At 43.3% G+C, this 20,275-nt stretch overlaps 1 protein-coding gene across 3 annotated transcripts in view; it reads left to right on the top strand.

Annotated features, from left to right (window-relative positions):
• The first annotated feature begins 3,688 nt into the window (after positions 1–3,688).
• Positions 3,689–20,275, top strand: part of TSPAN12 (tetraspanin 12) — a 45,350-nt gene continuing 28,763 nt past the window's right edge. For 2 of the 3 annotated variants that reach the window (XR_013929183.1, XM_080393974.1), the window contains exons 1-4: positions 3,690–3,893; positions 4,307–4,443; positions 18,162–18,244; positions 18,861–18,996. Coding sequence is in view for 2 of the 3 variants with exons in the window: in XM_080393974.1 (XP_080250100.1) it covers positions 4,378–4,443; positions 18,162–18,244; positions 18,861–18,996 (285 nt within the window). In the remaining variant the exon portion in view is untranslated. Of the gene's footprint in view, positions 3,918–4,306; positions 4,444–18,161; positions 18,245–18,860; positions 18,997–20,275 lie in introns of all 3 variants that reach the window. The other variant, XM_080393975.1, reaches the window with a different exon arrangement.

Raw genomic sequence — 20,275 nt, 5'->3', positions numbered from 1 at the left:
GAAGTAACACGCTGAGAAAACAAGACTAAGTGGTGAGATGCCTACCTGAGACACTGATCAGCTAACAGCTAGCTTCAGAAATCCATCCTCAGAGGTCAGCGTTGGCACAGTTAATCACACAAATTACTCATTGAAGACAGATGCCATTTATAGAACTTGCCTACACAGGCAATACCTGGCAGGGGCTTGCAATTAAAAAGCTATGTATGAAAAAGGAATGGCGTAAGTAGCCTCAAAACTATGCAAACACCACAAAAACAAAAGGGATCACAGAATCTCCACATCTAACGGACAGTGTGGCTGGAACAAATGTATTAAAATTAACTCGTTATGAATTGCCCTGGTGCTATCAAAGACATTTCTAGCTTAAACAAAATTTTGTAAGTAAATTTCTACATGAGCAGTTAGCTTATTAGTGTAGACCAAGGTGAGTAGATACCATACAGAATTAAAATGAGTATGTACAAAAGCACATCTGCACATATGTTCCTCTGTTCAGTACTCACCTGAGTAGTTTTAAATGTAATGGCAGCATATAAAGGGAAATTACTTCAACTCATTGGTTTTTCTATGATAAAGTTTCCTGCACCTTGTATCAAGCAATAACCACCTATAAATTTACACACATGCCTAATGGTATTCCACTTGATTAGGCTACTCATGTTGTTTAAATTAAGGACACTTGCAGCTATATGCTGGATGGGTGTTTTTAATATCCACTCCTCTTTTAGTCAGGTTTCCTGATGAAGAAGGACTTATGAGGTCATACTGTAGTATTCATGCAGACATGTTTGTCAGTCCACACTCTTCTAATAGCTTTTGAACCTGTTGACCATTTTCAAGCACACATGACAAAAAGGAGCTAGCTTACAGATATTAAATTTCTATACATCAAATTAAAATAGTTAAGCAGAGGAAAGAGATTATCAGAGCTATTTGTGTTTCCATTTTCTATTGATGGAAATGCTGTATCATATTTAAGTCTACAGAATTCATATTGGAAAACTATTGTGGATGCCCCGTCACAGAAAAAGGCTTCATGATTTGTAGTTTATTAGACATCAGAGAACCCAAGCAGACAGTATCAATCCACAAGGCTTCAATAGCTTCCATGCTCATAAGTCTCTGTGCTGCACATTAAAGAAGCATTACTTGCTAACAGCAAACTCTTAGATCAAAAAAGTATAAATATGAAGAGCTTCACCTTCAGTTTGTAAAAAATATTCCCGTCTTGCTCTAAATAAAATCTGAAGTATTTAATTTAATGGAAAACAAACAAACAAAAAAAAGTGTACTGAAGCAGCATAGTAGTTTCCCTGATTTTTTTGGGGGGTGATCAGCTAATACTTCCAGTTTAGTTACTGTTTTGAATGCATGGGAACTTTCTGTGCATTTCTTTCCCAGTGATGACATCATGGAAATTTCACAGTTTGACAGTCTGGTAGAAAGCAGTATTCCAAAGGGACCTTTCTCTGGGCCCTATGGTATCTGGCAGACATTCATAAATAGGACCTGCTTTCTTTAGGTTTTGAGCAAAATCTCTTTGGGACAACTAATGATTTTAGCTAACAGCAAAATGATAGCAAAATTCTTTAACCAGCTAGGGGAACCTTTTTATGTTTGTGGTGGAGTTATTGTATCAGAATTTCAAGAAATTAGTCGGAGAGCATCTTATGACCAAAGACCTCCAAGAATGAAAATTCAGAGACATAAAATCTTGAAGTGACATTTTTAGTAAGCTTTTTAACAAGAGAACCATTTTCTTTTTCTTTGCATCAGATTCCTGATGCACTGGGAATAGTTGAGCTCTAAGCCAAAAAATATTTGAAACAAGTAAAAGAATTTCCCATTTTCTGTTTTAGGTATGTTTCAAGAAAAATCACCAGATGTAAGATAACTGAATATTTTTGTTGTGCATTTTTTATAAAACCTTGCTCAGGTAATTTGTTTTCTCCCAAGGTACAATCATGAACACAAACATGCCAATTATAATTAATTTGGTTTATAACAGACTGTATTGTCCTCAGACAAGGCTGGAGCTCAGTTGCAAACTGACACTGTTTTTGTAAACTGGCATGTGTTCACCGAAAATGCCGTACCTGTGCAAGATCTGTCTTGCTGACTGTGTTCAAGCAAAGTCTTCAGTAATAAGAGGAATGAATGGTATGTAAACAGCACAATGAATGTACAATGCCACCTTTTAACAGTATCTGTCTTAGCACCGTTTGCTTTACTTAGGTTTGGAATTAGCAATAGTCACTGCAGATTAGAAATGTGGCATACTACACTTCCCGGAGGGGCTCTTGATTTCAGAAAAGAGGATCAAAATAGCAGTTAAAGCTTAGAAAATTTCAAGGAAGAAAAATCTTTGCACACCACATTTCTGCAACATTCTTGAGTACTTTCAACTTTACTACCCTTTTCACTTCTATAAATTTGGCATAAAACCCCTGTTGCATGGGATTTTATGTCCATCCATGTCCATTTTACTTGCTTTTTAAGGGGGGATAAATACACCTGAAGAATCTGTCTGCCTCAATTGATTACTAATGCCAAGAAAATGTGGAAATTAAAGCCAAAGTGAGATTCCACCAGCAGCCTCAGTGAAAAGTATTTGAATATCTGGAGTTTGTGTGTTTTTTCAAGTCATTGTTTCTAGTGCTTCAAGAAACAGATTTTTCTTTGGCCTCGCAAGAGCTAGCTTTCATCCGTTACATCCTTTTTTCCTCTTTCCCAGCTTTCTCTAGCAGTTGTTAAACCAGTCTTCATATAAAGTGTAGTGAAGATCATTTTCCTCTTCTAGGTAAGAAACATTTTTTCAGTGTATTTTCTTCAAATTTTGGGGCCAGTGGCACAGCAACACCTTTGTAGGTATTCATGGGAAATTCTTTGCTAATCCACATGTAACTCCCTGTTTTAAACTGTAATTCTTCCTTTTGAAATATTGAGAGATATATACATTGAAACAATGCTTTAGCAGATTTCAGAGATGGGATTACCTTTTCAGCTTAGTTGCGGTGCCTGTAAGGACTACGCACAGCATGGGGCAAATCAATGGCCGTTTTGCCTAAGTAAGTGCGGATTTTGCCAGTTTCTGGAATAATTTATCACCAATACAGTTGCACTTCTGTATTTGCTGCTGAGGGTGGGGAGCGGGGGACAGGCCCTCAACGACCAGGGCCGGGTTTGGTGTCGGCAGGTGTGATTTCTGACACAACAACGCCGAAAACTCGGGAAAGGCCTGTGAAACCTTGCGAGCAGCCCCAGGTTGTGTGGGGTGTTTGCCACTCTGGGCCAAAGCGCCGCAGTTCGGGTGGGGCGTTTCACGTACTTCAGTTTGTCCGAGCCCACGGCCTAACGTCTCCCCTGAAGGAATGATGCAGCCCAGGCCGGGTGCGGGGCTGTTGCCCCTTTGGGCTTTGCCCCACAGGCCAACAGCCACCGCCGCCCAGGCGGGCGCAGCTCCCCCCGCGGACACCCGCCGTCTCTCCCAGTGCAGTCGGCACACGCCCCGCGCTGCCATCGCCACTCCGCCCCGCAGGTACGCCCCCGCAGCCGGCAGGCCGCAGAGGGGCCGCCGCTTGCCCGCTCCCCGCCGCCTGCCGGGCCCGCCCGCCTCACCCCGCGGGGCGCTGCCAGGGCGGGAAGCGCGGCGGCGGCGCTAGGACCCGGCGGGCGCGGGCGCGGGCGGCGGCGCATGCGCGGCGGTGTGGGTGCCGCTGGCCGCCGCCGGGCTCGGCGGAGCGCTGCGGGCGGGGCGGAGGGGCCGGGGGCAGCCGCCGGGTTCTTCGCCTCAGTGCCCCGCTGGAGGCTGCGCCCAGCCGCCGGGCATGGGCGCCGCGGCTCCGTGCTGCGCTGCCTCGCCGCGTCCCGATGAGTCCTCGCCGGAGGAAGTGAGTGAGGGGGGCGCCCGGGCGGTGAGTGGCCGCTGTCCCCCGGCCGCCTTCCTCGAAGCGGCGCGTCCCCGCTGCGGGGCGGGAGGAGACCGGCGCCCCCGGGCCGTGCCCCCGCTGCCCTCAGTCCCGCTCCGCCCCTGGGGCAGCCCGCGGCTTCTCCCTTTTCCACGGTTTCATTTTTATTAAGAAGCCCTCGCCCATCGCTGTGTCCGGGAGCGGCGGGCGCGGCGGGAGGCGAAGGGAGGCTGCGGGGGGTGGGCGGCCGGTGGGCGCTGCGGGGGTCCCCGCGGAGCTCGGCCGCTCCCGGCGCAGGGTTGCCCCTCGGCTCGCCTCGGCTCGGCACCTCCACCTGCGCGCCGGTTCCTCGGCGGGGGCGACCCGCCCGACCCCTCTCCGCTGCTTCCCCGCAGGGCTCTGGCGGCTCGGCCTCGGGAGGGAGGATGTGGTGAGAGGATGGGGCTGTCTCCCGCGGGGGCTCGCCATGGCCAGGGAGGACTCGGTGAAGTGCCTGCGCTGCCTGCTCTACGCCCTCAACCTCCTCTTCTGGGTGAGTGGAGCGACGCGGAGCGGCCCGGGCCGGGGGCCGCCGCCGCCCGGGCAGGTGGCGAGCTGGCGGCGTGGGGCCGGGGACACGGCGGCCTCTGGGCGCGGGGCTGGCGCAGGGGCAGCGGCGCTGCCCTTGGCGGGTCCCCCGTGCCAGGCAGCTCCCGTAAGGGCGTACTGATCGCTGGGGGAAAAAAAAAAAAAAAAGAAAAAAGTGTTTGGAAAGCAGTTGCAAGTAAAATTAGATTTGGTATTAACCTAGTGTTATAAATACATGTGTGAATTCGTGTACCTATAATATGGAGAGAGGGAAATACTCACGGGTGCTGTGGCTTCCTGACTGGATGAGTTTCGGAGCATCCTGTGACCCAAGCTGAACTCTGAGCTCTTGCAGGTATCTGATGCTCCGCGAAGGCCTTGCCCAGAGTCTCTTTTGTGCTTTCAGCTGCCAGATCCTAACTGGCAGGCAAGGCCTGGGGTGATTTCTTTCTTTTGTTTTCATCACTTCAGTCAAAGCTGTATTTGTAGCAGCAGGGCTCCTTTCTCTCCAGCAAAAGTGGGTGTGATCGGCACTTGCTCCTGAAGTTTCACAGCTCTGGACAAACAGCATGATGGAGATTGCTCAGACTCCTTACTCACTTGCACCAAATGAAATCTGCGTCGCCTGAATATTTCACATTTATGCTGGATAAGTGTAAGGGGATGAATTGGCAAAAGGCATGGCATCACACAGCTGTTCATGGTGGCAGACCCCTGAGGTGCAGTAGACTTGAATGACACTGGGATATTACATGGGCTGGGACCAAGCTTATTTTATAATGGAATTGAGATGAAGTCCCATGATCACTGAAAATTAGGTGGAAATCAGAATATGAATGAGAGAGAAAACCGTTAAGCAGCATTTGGTACAGAATGGTAGTTTTTATATAAAGCAAGTGATCTGAAAATCTGTTGTATGTAGCTTTGTATATTGGGTTTAATAAAGGTGGAAAATAAGTTATTTCTGTAGTGAGTGTAGGAATAAAGCCCTTTGATAGGAGATGAGGAAATCTTTATTTTAAAAAATGATGGGTATTTTTTTCTCACACCATACATGGTTTTCATTGGATACGGTACAAAATGTGAAATCCTGTATTTTCTTTTAAGGTGAAGGTTGCCTGGGTTTAACTGACCAAAGTTCAACTTTGGATTTTTACACGTGTGCTGTTAGAGTTGAGCGAATGGACATCCACATGGTTGAAAACACCCTGTCCTGCCATTTGCCTGTCTGCTGCTTTCCTCTGCTTCCTATGATTCCTGCCTTGAGCTGCCCTATCAGTTCCTATTCACACCTTAACTCACGGCTGTCTTTGTCCCCTTAAAGTTACTTTGCTCTTTTTCCCTTGCCCTCCATGCTTGTTGCCTGTGTCCCATCAGATTTATTATTCAGTGACGGCTTTTTGCAGTTGAAGTAGCCATTTAGGTGGTACCCAGGTTACGTGTGAGGTTATACCCTCACACTGTCTGTTGCATGGTGATGGAGGCCTTAATACTGGAGGAGAGTGCTTAATTTCTCATCCAAGATGCTTTCTCTGTGTAGGAAAGCCTGCCCTTATTTTTTGGGGGGAACTAGTGCATTGTGTTGCAGTTCTCTAGGGAGATCAAGGTTTCACCTGGGAGGTGTGAAAGTGTCTACTCTCTTTGCTCAGATTTTAAGTTCCTTGCCATGTCATATTGCTCCTTCTTCTTACTGTTTTGTTCATGTGTTTTTCTGTTGTGGCCCTCAGATACGGATCTACACAGCACCTTTGAGCTTGGTAATGCAATAGCCCTAACCACGTGGTGCTGCTGTTAACTTTGCCTGTTCTTAATTCATGTCTAGATTTGGTTTAAAGCATTCATGGCTGTAAGTAACTTCTCATTCTTTAGATTTTGTTCCCTTTAAATAATGATGTCTCAGATCACCCTCAACTAGAAAGTGTAAATTCCACCCCCTGTCGTATAGGAAAAAGAATCTTTTGAGTCTGCTGTGGTATGACAGATCCTAGGAAGGAAAGCAGTAACTTACCAGGCTTGTCTCCAAAATATGAGAAATGCCTGTAATTAATAATCTTCCTAGCTGAGTCTAGGACACTGGAAATTACACTCAAGCAGCTAAGTGAAATCTGTGTAGTGCTGAAGCATGTGAATACGTAATTAAATAATGCCAGCATTGCAGATGACTTGCTTCACAGATGTTGCAAAGAGTTGAAGTTTTCTTCCATAATGTATATAAAATTAAAGGTGTTGGAATTCAAGTGAAAAATCGGCTAGTCCATTTGGAGTTCTATGCATTTTATAGAGCAGATGAGTGCAGTGGTTTGGTTCAAACTAAAATAAGCAAATAAGCAAAAAAACCCAAGTGTGCTAGAATCGTGTGGTAAGAAATAGGTGGGTGGGTAGAGTGTATTGCAGTTGCATCAGACTTTGAAGGAATGTGTGTGTAAAAAACCTTCTTTCTGCTTCTTATCTGGTCCTGTTATTTAACAACTAAATACAGATCTGCTACTAGCTGCTTGTTGTGAAATCTGCTGTATCTCTCCTCTGGCAGAGCTTGAATTTTTTTCCTGTTTGGCTTAGTGGGAATTTTGCCACTGACTTTTTTGAGTATTGGAGCATGACCTGTGAGGCAAAGTTTTCTTGTGAAAAGTTCCCTTGGCAGCAGGTGCTTATGCACTGGTGTGGACATGGGGACCATGATTTCCCCTTGCTGCCACTCTTCCTTCCCTTTGGAAAGCTTTAGCTTGCTTCTTACTTGGATAAATAAAAGCTCAGGTTATGGGCTGGATGTCAGGAGGTTTGATCAGCCACTTGAAAATGTGCAGCAGTGTTCCTCCTGAGAATGGTGGGTTCTGTCCCAGCAGGTGAAGACAAGAGCGATGCTGTGGTTCCAGGCTCTGTACAGATCTCCTTATTTGGGACACCAGTCTTGGAGGGTTTTTCACTTGCTCTTCCTTCCTTCCTTCCCAAGGGCCATTGCCTCCAAATGACTTCAGGCCTGTTGATAATGTGCCCGGTGTCTGTGTCATTTACCAGTATTTCGCTGGAAGCAATGAAGATGCGCAAACTGTGTGTTGACTTCTTAAAATCATGGTTTGGTTGAGAGTCCTGGCTTGAACAGGGTGACACTCTCTCGTTGTTTCACTGTAGTAGTGTCTGACAGTAGGTCTAACCAAACGTTGTATAAAAAGGATTGCTTTCATCTCCAGGCTGGGGGCTGAAAGCTTTTGAAGTCTGGACAAAAACTGTGCAAGAGCCAGTAGTCACTGTCTGGTAGGGTCTGATGGTCAGTCTCCTAGCAGGGAACATCTGAAATGGGCTTCAGGCGTGTCCTGTTGCAGCTGTCCCAGTGTGTGTATGACGAGACTCCCACATTTGTCATTGCCAGCCTGGTGAGTGCCTCTGAAGCTCCTTAAGAAGATGTTACACATTAGAGAACTGGCCAGTCTGACCATTAATATTGCTGAAAAACTTAAGATGGGGATGGTTGCCACAGCACACTGGTGTCTTCGCAATTTGGTTGCTGGCAGAGCCTACAGCAGCAGAGAAGTGAGAGAACCTTATCAGTCACTCTGCTGCCATCCTTGTAGCTTCTCCAGAGTGTTACTCTTAAGTGTACAGCTGTATGCTATCTATTTGGAAAGAAAGAATTTATTTTTTTTTTACTGGGCTCAGCTGATGAGCTGTGATGTGGAATGGTAGACAGGGTGATAGACCTGTGTGTGCATGAGAGGGCGGAAGGCAATTTTGTTTGTCATGCGTTTTGTCATTTTTGGGCTGAAGCCTGCTTAGATGTGAATAATTCATAAGCAATCAACTGGAAACCTAAGGCTCATAATAGTTCATCCCGTTTTGATAATGGACCAATAGATGTACTGCCTTTACTGCTCCAGAAAAGCACTGGATTTATGTGAATGGATTGGTACTTCTGGAGCTGCAACTTGCAGCAGATCTTGAAAGGAGTTTTCTTCTGAGGTGGGAATAATTTGTTGTCAGTGCTCTAATTGTTGATTAAGTGGCTGACTGTGGTAATAGACCTGATGATACCATTCTGGAAGCTGTTTCCAGGGTCAATTGAATCATGCATCTGACTTCAAGATGTCTCAAAGCAACGGGAGTTGCAGTTTCAGCACCTCCTCAGCCTTCTAATTTCATAAGGGTTTTTTTGACAGTGCCGTGGACAAGGAATATCCTTCAGACTAAATTCCGCAGTTAACATTTGGTTTCATTCTGTTATACTCAAATATAAATAACCATAATTTCTTAAGGTAATTTATGAAACTAAAATAACACAACTTGATGCCTGCAGGTATCTCACCTCATGCTTTGTAACACTGCTATTTGCAGCATATTACATTCTGGACAGCCTAATAAAAAGGGGGGGACCTCCAAAAATGGGTGATTTGGTGTTTTGTAGTGAAGTCTTAGTGCTTAACTAAGCAGATTAACTTAGGGGTGCTTTAGAGAAGACATGCCTACTACTGCTTCCTAATTTTCTGTTCTTAGTGGCAGTACTGGTCTTTATTATCTCTAGATAGCATGTGTGTCAGGACTTAGAGAAATTTAGTTTTGGTAGTTCTACAAATGTATTTTAGGCAGTGTATGAGACTACAGGGCCTTTCCTTCTGGTAGGGGTTTTCTGTATCAGCAAGCTACTGACTCTGTTCCAGCTCAGTAGCGGTCTTGGATGTAAAATGACTATCTTCGTTCATTTTGAGCACTGTGTAACTTGTCCTCACAGAAATCCTCCCTGCCACATTTTGCAATGTTGCCATTGTTGCTCAGTGCTTTGTGGTCTCTTTCCCGATTAAACCACCTTCACAAGCAAGCATGCTAGGGAGACCTTCAGTGGCAGAACATGGCCAGCTCAAAATAATGGCACAAGCATAACGGGAGATTATCCAAGCACAGTGACCCCTAGGGCAGAACAGGAACTGGAAAATGGGGCTGAATACAGGAAAAAAATCAGTCTACTGGCTGCTTACAATAGTAGCGGATTAAGCAAAGCAATAGCTGTGAGAGGCATAGGCCTGTTTTACTTGGCAGCTCAGCCATGCGTATTCTTTAAAAAAAAAATTGTAAATAGTCAAAATATGTGGACTAGGTAGTGATCGTAGATGCAAGTAAAAGCAGCACATTTTTTTTGTGTCAATTTTTTCATTTTTTTTTATAAAAAGCAAAGTATAGCTAACGTGCAGGAAAACGTATAGACTTTCTACCTTGAGAAGACTGTGAGCTTTTTTATTTTATTTTTTTTTTTCCTGGTGAGCATGTGAGGCAGAAAAGAGGAACAGCTACCTTTGTGTCAGTTGTAACTGAGTATGATGGTACTGCAGTGGCTTGGACGTATCAAGATTGTAAGTTGCAGATGACTGTGTCCTAGGTGGTGAGGATCTCTTAACCCATGATTGATAGTGCCAGTGGATGTGTGAGCCAAGCTAGCAACGTTGCCACATCCTTCACTCTGTGAGGTTTTTCCACCTGGTGATAGCTATTTCTGCTGAGCGGTGCCTAAGTTTTCCTTCATGTGCGTAGCAGTACCATCTAACTTTGGCTGTGTGGTTGCAGCCAATAAACTCTTCTTGCAGGTAATGGAAATTGTTTTGCAACTATCTTGAATTTGTGCTTGTGACAAAAAAAAAAAAATAAATCACATACAATGAAGGAGGGACAAGCTTCCAGTTTAGTTTTCCGTTTGTTTTGAATAGTTCGTACACTTAAATCTTCCTAGTTTTAGCTATGTGTACCACCGGAGAACCCAGAGCAAGGGAATGTTAGCGTCGTGCAATGAAGCACTAAGGGTGGCTGGAAGCAGTAGTACTGTATTTCCTTCTTTTTCCAACCTCAAATGTGTGTGTTAAAACTAGTATTTTTTTGCTTCATTTTTCAAATGTACTTGACACGAGAAAGAAATAGTCTATTCTCCCTTCTGTGGAATGAGATTCTGCATAGAAGTTGTGTTTCTGCTGCTTTCCAATTTCCACTCACTGATGGCATTTGTAGGTACTCGGAATGGACGGTGTTTGGGTCAAGTTTTCAAGGAGTTTAAGTGACTAATAATATTCATTGAAATGAACGCTGCCTGGCTGGGTACCTGGAGCAGTGTAAACATGGGATTAATTCTAGGCTAATACAGTCTGATTTTAGAGACTGCAGTGTAGACCTGTGTAATCAGAATTTTATTTTCTTATCATTCTTGTATAAAGAAAATATCTAAAAGCCATGCAAGAGTAACTCTGGCTTCTGTGGGAAAATGGTATCTTTTAAAGGAATGCATTCAGCAGAGCAAGCTATACGAGGAGATTTAAAGGATGAGAAAAACTTTTAATTCTGGTCTTTGAGAAATCTTTCATGTTCTGGTGTCTTTAGGCTGTGTTATTTGTATCACATCATTGCATTACCAGACCATGTCCTAACAAAGCAAAGCAGAGTTCTGCCGTAAGTCAACTTCATATCTACCACTGTATAACCTTTTATCCCACATATCTTTGTGGATGATACGGCTCACCCCACATGGCATGTCAACAGTGAATTGGTAGATGAGTCTCTGCAAAACTGTTCTGAAAAAAGAGTGGCTTGCTGTGATAATGGAAAGGACAAAATAAACCCAGAGCCCATCCTAATGTTAGAAATGACGTTAATATGCTTCTTAATTGGCTTTCAGAATTCAGTGAAAGCACAGACGTTTCTTGGATAATCCTCACAACTAACTATGTGCAACTCATTGCATCAACCTTGAGGATAAAGGGACAAACCTGTGCTGGCTACATTTGAGCTCATAGCTCAAGAGGATGGAAAAACTTCAAACTATATGCTTATACTGGTAAGCCATGATCTCCAGCAGAACTGGGAAGCTCCATCTGGCCTTAAGGTAGTTGCATATTTTTTTTCTTTAAATTTGCATCTCTTTCTGTAGAAGATAGCTACCCAATTATTCATGAATCCCCAGGCACTGCTTCTGTATTGTGAAGATTTTCCATCATCATTTTAAGAGTCTGTGGTAGACACTAGACAAGGCTCATATGAATAAGACCAATTTTTTAATCTCTTGTAGCTATTTCCCAAGGTACAGGGGACAGTTTAATTTTGTGCAGTTTTGTGGGAATGTGTGATTTACTTAAAAATGATCGTTCATTTTAGTCATCTTTGTGTGCTTATGGGTATTCACATGTAAAACAGGAAAGTTAAGTGATGTGCTGACAGCCAGCTGATACATACATCCTGTGGATGTATGTAATACATAATTCTTTTTTTATACCTGTCTTCCAGTTACATATCCTGGGTTTAAAAATAATTTGCCTGCCATCTGCGAGGTAGGCTGCTGTCTGGGAACAAAAACAAGCTCCTACAGAAAATGTAATTAAGAGTATATCGTGTATATGTAAAGGTGTATTGTATTGGCATTGGTGTGTGGCTTGTGATATGGATCTGGACATGAGCTCTGAGCATTGCTGCAAATTGCCCACAATCAGCAGCACATGCTTCTGCCTCCCCAAAGGCAAAAGGTCTCTTGACAGTGTGATGCTTACTTTTGAGGGAAGAGTGGCGCAAATCATGTCCTAACAAGAAGTGCAGTGCCTAGGTAGTCACAGAGAGGATGGATGGAGAAATGTTTGCACTTTCTTGTCCCTCTGCTTTTAATGTACCCTTGTGCTACACAGCCCAGAAGTTGATATGTAGGTCTGACACTCAGTAGAACTGAGTGGTAGATCAACTGTACCTCAACCTGTTTGCTTAGGTGGGTTCTCACTTGTTCCTTATGCTGGGCTGCTGTAGGAGCCTTGCACAGCTAACTGCTGGGAAACTTGCTTGCTTCCCCTGGGAGGGTGACCCGTTAGCAGTCTGTCAGGGCTCTGGCAGTTGCCTTATTGCAAAGCGTGCAAGTTCTAGCCTGTGCCAAACGCAGAGCAGGTTGTTAACTCAGTGTTGCAGCTGTGCAAGCAAAGGCAGATTCAAAGTGCAAATACGTACATGCTTCAGCTGTTTGCATGTGGGAGGGCACCAAGGCATAACCCTGTGTAGGAAGCTTAGCTAAAACAAAAAGTTGGCATGTCTGTAGAATAAAAAGTGCATTAGTGGGGAATAGGGGAATTTCCTTTTTTTTATAGGCCACCCTTTCTCTAAAAATTTCAATGATTTTGCCAAGTAATACAGAAAAACAAGACCTCCAGTCCTGCTCTCCCCTGCCCTTATGCCTCTCCCTCACAAAAAAAATGTAGTTGTCTGTTTATCCAGGGATCTGAGTCATCTATGTTTGTTCAATGATCTGAGTGTTGACCCTAATTGTGAAAATTCTGTGAAACCTTTGCAACATGTTCTGTTCACGACCTGGTAGTGATTTATCCCCATGCCCCCTTTGGAAAGTCACAGCTTGGGTTACCCAAATCAGTTTTAACTGAAAAAAATTCTCAAGGTTTATTTCTTTACTAAAATTAAAGGACATGTTCTGATGAATGTTGTCGTATCTGGGAAGTAATTTCCTTGGAGCTGGAAACCTTTTTCTGCAAAGCAAGTTGCTCTGAAGTGCTGCTAGTCAGCATTTTGTACAGGTACCAGAGCGTAGCCTGAAGTTGTTTGCCACATCTGTTATCATAAAAAGAATGCTGTGTGATTTTTAATATGGAAGATACTTTTAATCTTTGAATGCCAGAAATAATGAAAGAATGAAAAACAAGTGTGCACATAGTGACAGCAATTAGTCTTACTCCATCAAAGACAGAAATCCATGTTCATCTATTAATTGAAAACACACATTTATTTTGCAGTTTAGGTATAATCTCAAAGACATTATGAGTAGGACTGTCACAATAAGGGCTTAAAATAGCTACTTAATGAATAAAATACGATTTGACATTTTTTTCATTTTTATGCATAATTTATATAAAAGAGTTCTAAAGATAATTTAAAATATGCTTGGAAGTAACCACCCCTAATAGTTTGAGCCATTGTTAGATATTATAATTCAGTTGCCTAAGAAAGCTCTAGTAGCTTTAAGAACTTTATAGATTAGTTTGGAAATTCAATACTTTATTCTGTGATCTGCATATTGGTTGTATATAAAAATATGATTTATTACTGTTGTTTAATCAGTGTGAAAATACATTTAAAATAGGGTATGACAGCAGGCAGTTTTGTAAACTCTTCAGTGTCTTGTTGATGGCTATATAACATACTGTGACAATTCAGGATGAAACCCATAGTGACTTGTGCAGCCAGCTGCAACAAATAAACATGTTTTACTGCCTATCATATTATGTTTACAGCACAGCAGACTGGCTGTCATCAGAGAAGCTTGGATGAAAACTTTCTGGTGAAATGATGTAACTGCTAATGTGGTGAGAATTATCTTCGTAGTTTTATTTCTCAAAACTTATGGGCTTTCGTCTGATTGCTTGATACAGATTTCTAACTGTGTTTTACATCTAAATTAGTTACAAAACAATGGCTGAAGTCGTGGCTGTCAGTTTAAGCCTGCCTTTTTGCCTTCCTCCAAATAAACCAACAAAACCTGTAATCAGGACCTTGCCCCTGTCCATGACTCCATGAAAATCACATGGCCGTGAACTGCAGTGATGGGACTGCTGTTCTTTGCTAGTAGGTTTGGATGCACAGCAGGTTTTTTCGGGAGGTTGTTAAAATTCATGCCTGCTAAGTGCATGGGCTGAGTTGTGCTGCTGGTGTTCATGTAATTCCTGTGCTGCTGGCTGAAGATCTGCCTCTGCCAGAAGTGGTGTGAAGTGGTGGGTGCCTGGAGCCTCCTTGATGTCAGCTGGCCCTTGAGGATGCTTAGTGCTTTTACAGGGCAGCACATGTGCATGTTGAGCCGTAAACAGGAGGCCGTGGAGGTCAGTGTTGTGTTCTCATGATTCCCTTGTGTCTATGAAGCAGGTGAGCAAGTTGATTGATGGGTATGAGTTAGTGCTTGATAATCTTTTGTTATTAAGGTAAATATCAGTCATCATTATGCAGGGCAGTCTGGTGTTGTGAATACATCTTTCATCCTGCAGGGTGTTCCTGCCCGAAGGCTCACTTCTGCTGATCTAAGGGGAATAGGACTTTTTTCCCAGCACTTCCCTCTGCTAGCGAAGAGCTGCTAAGCTTTTGCTGGGTTATGTGCCAGAAAACATACCTTTTGTAATCAATCTATTGCTGAATTGGTGGGGGTTTTTTGAGTTACCACAGCGTGCTTTTCCATGGGCCTCTTTTGTGTTTTTTTGGGTTTGTTTTTTGTTCAAGAGAAGCTTCTTGAGTATTTGCCTGTTCTTTTTCTGAGTCATGTCTTTGTGCCGCCTCAGTTTGAGTGTTGCTGACTTTCATAGATGTAAATTCAGTGTGTCACAGCCCTCTGGCTTTTTGGATTATTTGGAGTAATAATTCACTTTGGACTTCTCTCCCAAGGAATTTGTCTGATTGGCAGAAGGGTGTTGCACAGGTAATCTGTGTTGTAGTGTCTGTGTAGCAATGAGGTGTAAGGCATTGTGTGTGTATGTTTTTAGAGTAGTGCTGAGCTAGCTTGTGTGTTGATAACCATACGTGCGTTCTAAGACAGAAGTCAGTAACATCTGAAGAAGTTAGTGGCGGTGAGATCATTCAGGGCACAGGGTAGGTGGGTGGGTGAGCTGTAGTGTGGCTCTCACAGGGTTTACAGAGAGAGCATGTAATTTATGTCTGGCAAGAAACAGTAGGAATTGATTGTTAGCAATTTACACTGAAGGAGAACAGCCAGGGGGACCTAAATGGCTAAAAGCTTTTTGAATGAAGTGAGAGACCTTTCATAGAGAGCTTGTTCTTAAGAGCTGAAGTATTCATATAGTTACATTATTGGTGAAGGTTATGTTTCCTAGGTGAAAGGAAGCAGTCCTTTTCTTCCAGTTGCCATTCATAAATGAAATCTGTCGTGTTTCATGATACGGTCATTAAGTGTTTGTGTAGAAGTCATGTGGCTGGCTGTTGGCCACAGCTTGGAGATGCGTCTGCCTACACTTTCCTCTCACTGATTTTATGTGAGCAAAAATACGTATCTAGGTAGAGAAAACTCAACCTAGGCAGGCAGAGCAGAAACAAAAGTTCTCCTTCCTCATTTGCCTTTGAAGGCAAGTCCTTTCTTCTAGCAAACTGAATGGTTCTCTCAGTGGCTTAATTCTGCTCATTGCTTTTGATCTCTGGGAAGTCCTTTCTGTCCCCTCTGCCTTTTACCTGGTTGCTCCGTCATCTTCCATCTGTTGCCAAATAACCTGCAGGCTCCAGTACCCTTGTGGTGACTCTTTTGCCTGCCAAATCGTGCCTCCGCTGAGGAAGCGATCTCTTGCCTTTTTCCAAGGAATCCACCTCTCATTGCTGTACAGGAATGTATTGCTGCATACTGAAGGCTGAAGGAAAATGAATGCAGCCTGTGAGTTCCTAATGAAGAGTGGGGACTAGGCAGTCCACCAGTCTGGTATGGGAGGAATAGTATTATTTACCAAGTAAACATTTTTCTGGTAACAGTTTTTGTAGCAGGACCATCTGGCTCTTACTAAAAGTTGCTGAGGAGTGTGGTTTTGATGGTCTTCTCACTCCTGAGCACCACTGCTGTAAAGCAGCGTAACCAAATTTATCTCAAGTATTTTACTATAAATAGAGTGGAAGTGTGAGCTAACAATTTATCTGTGTGTATCAGGAGGACTTGCAGGGAGATGTGGAGGGTTAAAAATGTTGCCAGTTGCTTTTTTACCGTGAGAAGATTAGGCTGGCTGGTTGTAGTCTTCTTTACCTCTCTTAGTGTTAGAAACGTGTTTTTATTGCTAGTGTGATATATTTCCTGATGCTTTCTTCCAAGGAGGTAGCCATTGTTGAGGAGTCCATCTAGAAGGACATTCTAGTCATCTTCTTTTCCTTGCTCCTGCAGCTCCCTGCAAGTAACACAACAGAAAATGCTCTTTACTCTGCTGTTCTACCAACCAAAATAGATCCCACAGAGCATAAAGGACATGTGTGTACATAGACTTGTAGCGTGCACTAGCTTTCAGGACTATGCTTGCAGCATGACAAGCTCCCAGGGCTCTTGCTGGCACCACACAGAACCAAGGCAGTGCCTGTACTTTGTGCATCCCTTTTGAAAAGCAGGAGGAAGATGTGGAGCAGCCACTGGGACTTCCCTTGAAATTTTAAAGGCAAATTTTGAAGGTGTTAAGTTTGAACCTTTTAACTTACCTATCCTTCATAACGACTTTAGGTGTGTGGGAAGCTAGCTGTTGAAGGCAACAGGGGAGATTCACTGGTTTAAGATGCAGGTGGTATAATGCTGAGGTTTCCTGGCATACACCTATGCAGCGCATGAAAACAGTAGCATTCAGGAGAGCCAGCATGCTTAGGTCTCCCTCCCTCAGCTAGGCAGTGGTGCTTCTGAAGTCCTGAATCTGCCAGGTTCGGACCCTGAGCTGTAGTTCAGGCTTAGGTGCCCATGTGAGACCACTATTCCTAAATTCTTTGTGTGTAGTAAACCAACTGAGTTCCCTGAAATGGTCCGGGAAATACACAGTGGCATTAGTAACCTTGCCTTTTCTCCATTTTGTAGAAAAGCTTAGTGGTTCCCTCCTCTCCTTGAAGGAGTTTATAGCTGTGTGTCTCCCCTTCTGTTTGGGGAGCAGTGACTCTTGTCTGCCCTGCATGCAGGAGGACACGTGGTGCTCTGGGGGCCAGAGAGCATGCACAGAGGTGGGGATGACTGCCACTGTTCTGTGAGCCCTCCTCCGGGATGAAGAGCACACTGGCTTACCTAGCCCAGTGCAAAGTGCATGGACCAGTGCCGTGGTGAGCGTCTTGTCCTCTAGCGGTACCTACCAACAGAAGAGCTGGTGCTGTCTCAATGTAGCAGATGTGTTCTGACCATGTAATTCAGGTTTGTCTTCTCAAAAAAATCAGAGGCCAGAGCTTCTACTGGTAGATCCCTGGTGTGCTGGAGTGCATGATGGCATCAGGTGATAGAAATCTGGGTCTGCTAAGGTGTGGAGGCAATTCTAAGTGGTTTTAGTCTCGGGGATTTACTTGCTGTAGGAGCAGTCCTGGTCAAAGTATAGTGGCTTTATGCCTCTCAAGTGCTTGGCAGGTTAGGTACCCAAACACTTTGATGATCTGGGATTTATAACTGAAAGTGCATTGAGTTTTACTGTCATTTTACAGTTCAGGAAGCTGAGGTGTAGTGTTAATGGTTTGACTTTATTTGAATAAGTGAGAGTATCAGAATCTTCTAAATGTAACCCCAAGATAAATCTCATCTCCTATTATGTATCAGTACCGTTGTATTTTGTGTGGGGTTTCAGGTTATTTTTCACTGGCTGTGTACCTGAGCATGGTTTCATACAGACTGGTGGATACCTGAAGAAAGTCACTGATTTTAGCCGCATAAAATCTCACTGTTGTTTCTGCGGTATGATGTGCAGCAGGAGGACTTGAGCCAGCAGTAGCATCACTGGGTGGACGAGAAGGTATTCCAGGCATTAATTATGCATACTGGAAGAGAAGATTATTGTCACTGGCTCCCTAAACACTTGGGCAACAAACCAACTCTTGAGTGTATGGAAGTACAGTTTTGGTGACAGTATGCTGTTTGGATAAGTAAATGCATGAAATACGTTCCTGATAATTGATCCTCTACTTAAGTTATGAATGCTCTTGCAATTTTCTAAAAAATGCATGATAAATAACTTAATCTTTTCTTTTTAGCTGATGTCCATCAGTGTATTAGGTGTTTCTGCTTGGATGAGAGACTACCTGAATAATGTTCTCACTTTAACTGCAGAAACAAGGTAAAACTTTCGTTAAACCTATTAATCTGTGTGGGTGATTGATTGCAGTATGTATCATTCATTCTGTACTGCAAGTTTCCTACTTAAGATTTCTAGAATTAAGTAGTCTTCTGTTGAGCTAATTACTGTTTTGTTGAAAAGTGTATTTTTGCCACCATTTCTGGCTTCAGTTAAAAAGGTGTGAATTCAGTGTTGTTTTATTCCTATACTTTCTCTTCCAACAGGGATCAATTTTTGGCCCATATTATATTACTGTTTAGTTTTGAATACATTTTTTTAGTCCAGCGATTTAGGAATGCTGTTAATTTTGTTACAGCAGTGCTTGTGAGCCCTAGTGATGGAACAGGGCCTCATTGTGCTACATACCGTGCAACTGCAGGACAGGAAGATCACCTTCACTCCAAAGAGATTTTGGGTGATGCATTACTTTCTGGTACCTGAATGCAGTATTTGACTTTAAAACCACATAGAAGAGATTTTTGTGAAACGTGTAGGGCACTGGAAAGAACGCATCTACTAATTCACCATTTTTGTTTTAATGGCTATAGTATGTTCTTCTTTTGTACCATTTTTGTGTGGTCATGCTTTTTTTGATTATGGATCTGATTGGTTTTAGGGTGGAGGAGGCTGTCATTTTGACTTACTTTCCTGTGATCCACCCGGTCATGATTGCAGTCTGCTGTTTCCTCATCATAGTTGGAATGCTGGGCTACTGTGGAACAGTGAAAAGAAATCTGTTGCTCCTTGTCTGGGTATGTTTCACAACCTTTAAAACCAGCTAACTTCTGCTTTATTTTGATGGTGTAAGAAAAGTTTTAATCCAAAGGCACTAGATAAATACTGATTATTTTTTTATTACTGTGTCGAGTTATGATATCAGTGAGGAATTGTAATTGCAAAGCAAACAGTAGGAAAGAATTTATTGCCTAGACTGCATTATGCTGCGTCTGAAAGACAGGCAGTGTCTCATTTGCAAAAATCCACTTCATTTAGTAGAGGAGTTACTGAAGGGAAAAATAACTCAAACTCTGAAGTACTAATAGTTATAGGAATGTGTCTCAGTGCTCTGAAAAAAAACCCTTATGCTACCCTTTTGACTCTTCACTGTGCAACAGCTAAATAACCTAGACTTTGCTTTATCTCCACAGTTGCTTGTTTGTGTAAAGTTACAGCATTTTTAGCTGATGAAAGTTCATTCTGAGCATATTCAGAAGCTTTGCCTTCTCTTATGTGGATGTGGAATTTGACAGTTGCATTGGGTTGTGAGCGAGTTTAAAACTGAATTCCAAGTACCCAGCCTTTTCCTTGGATTGGAAGCTGTGTAACTGACACAACAGCAGCTGAAAAGCAAGTCTTTCCTGCACAAGGCTCTATGTACAATGTCACTGTGATGAGGCTTTGACTGTCGAGGGAGCAAAATGCCTTTTTCTTTATCTGGAAGTCAGTGAGTTTGAGGACAGTAACACTGTCCCTGCCTTACCCACCCCCCAAAAAAAACCCCAAAACCAAAAACCACAAACCAAAGAAACACACACCCCCCACCACCAAGCAAACCCCAAAACAAAAAATCCCCACCCAAACCAAAAAGCCCATCAAACTTGCATTCATTTTAAAGATTGGGAGTTTAAAAATATTTAGACCGCTGGCAGCACTGAGATCAAGGAGTGTCATGTGCCTGTGTGCTTCTTAGAGGTCTGGCTGATAGCCCTGCGCTGAGTTTGACTTTGTGTTTCAACGTGAGGGTAAGCGGGATTCTGAGCAGTCTGTAAGCCCCAGAGAGTGGGAGCAGTGGATGTTGAAGAGGTGTATGAGACTTGATTATTGTAAATGCAGTAGGAGAAAGTGGACAGGTAAAATCCTTCAGCTCTTGAGAGTATCCAGGAGTCTTACACAAGCAGAGTTGGGCTCCTGCTGTTTTTTTCACTACAGTGTGTGTTGAGCTCCTTCAGAGTGTGTACAGTTGCATTGTTCTTGTGGATCTGTGCAGGCTGAAGTACATGACGTGGACCTCACAAATTTTGCACAAAATGA

The sequence above is a fragment of the Falco punctatus genome (genome assembly GCF_963210335.1).
Source record: "Falco punctatus genome assembly, chromosome: 6".
NCBI classification, from domain to species: domain Eukaryota; kingdom Metazoa; phylum Chordata; class Aves; order Falconiformes; family Falconidae; genus Falco; species Falco punctatus.
This window is presented reverse-complemented; position numbering and strand designations above follow the sequence as displayed.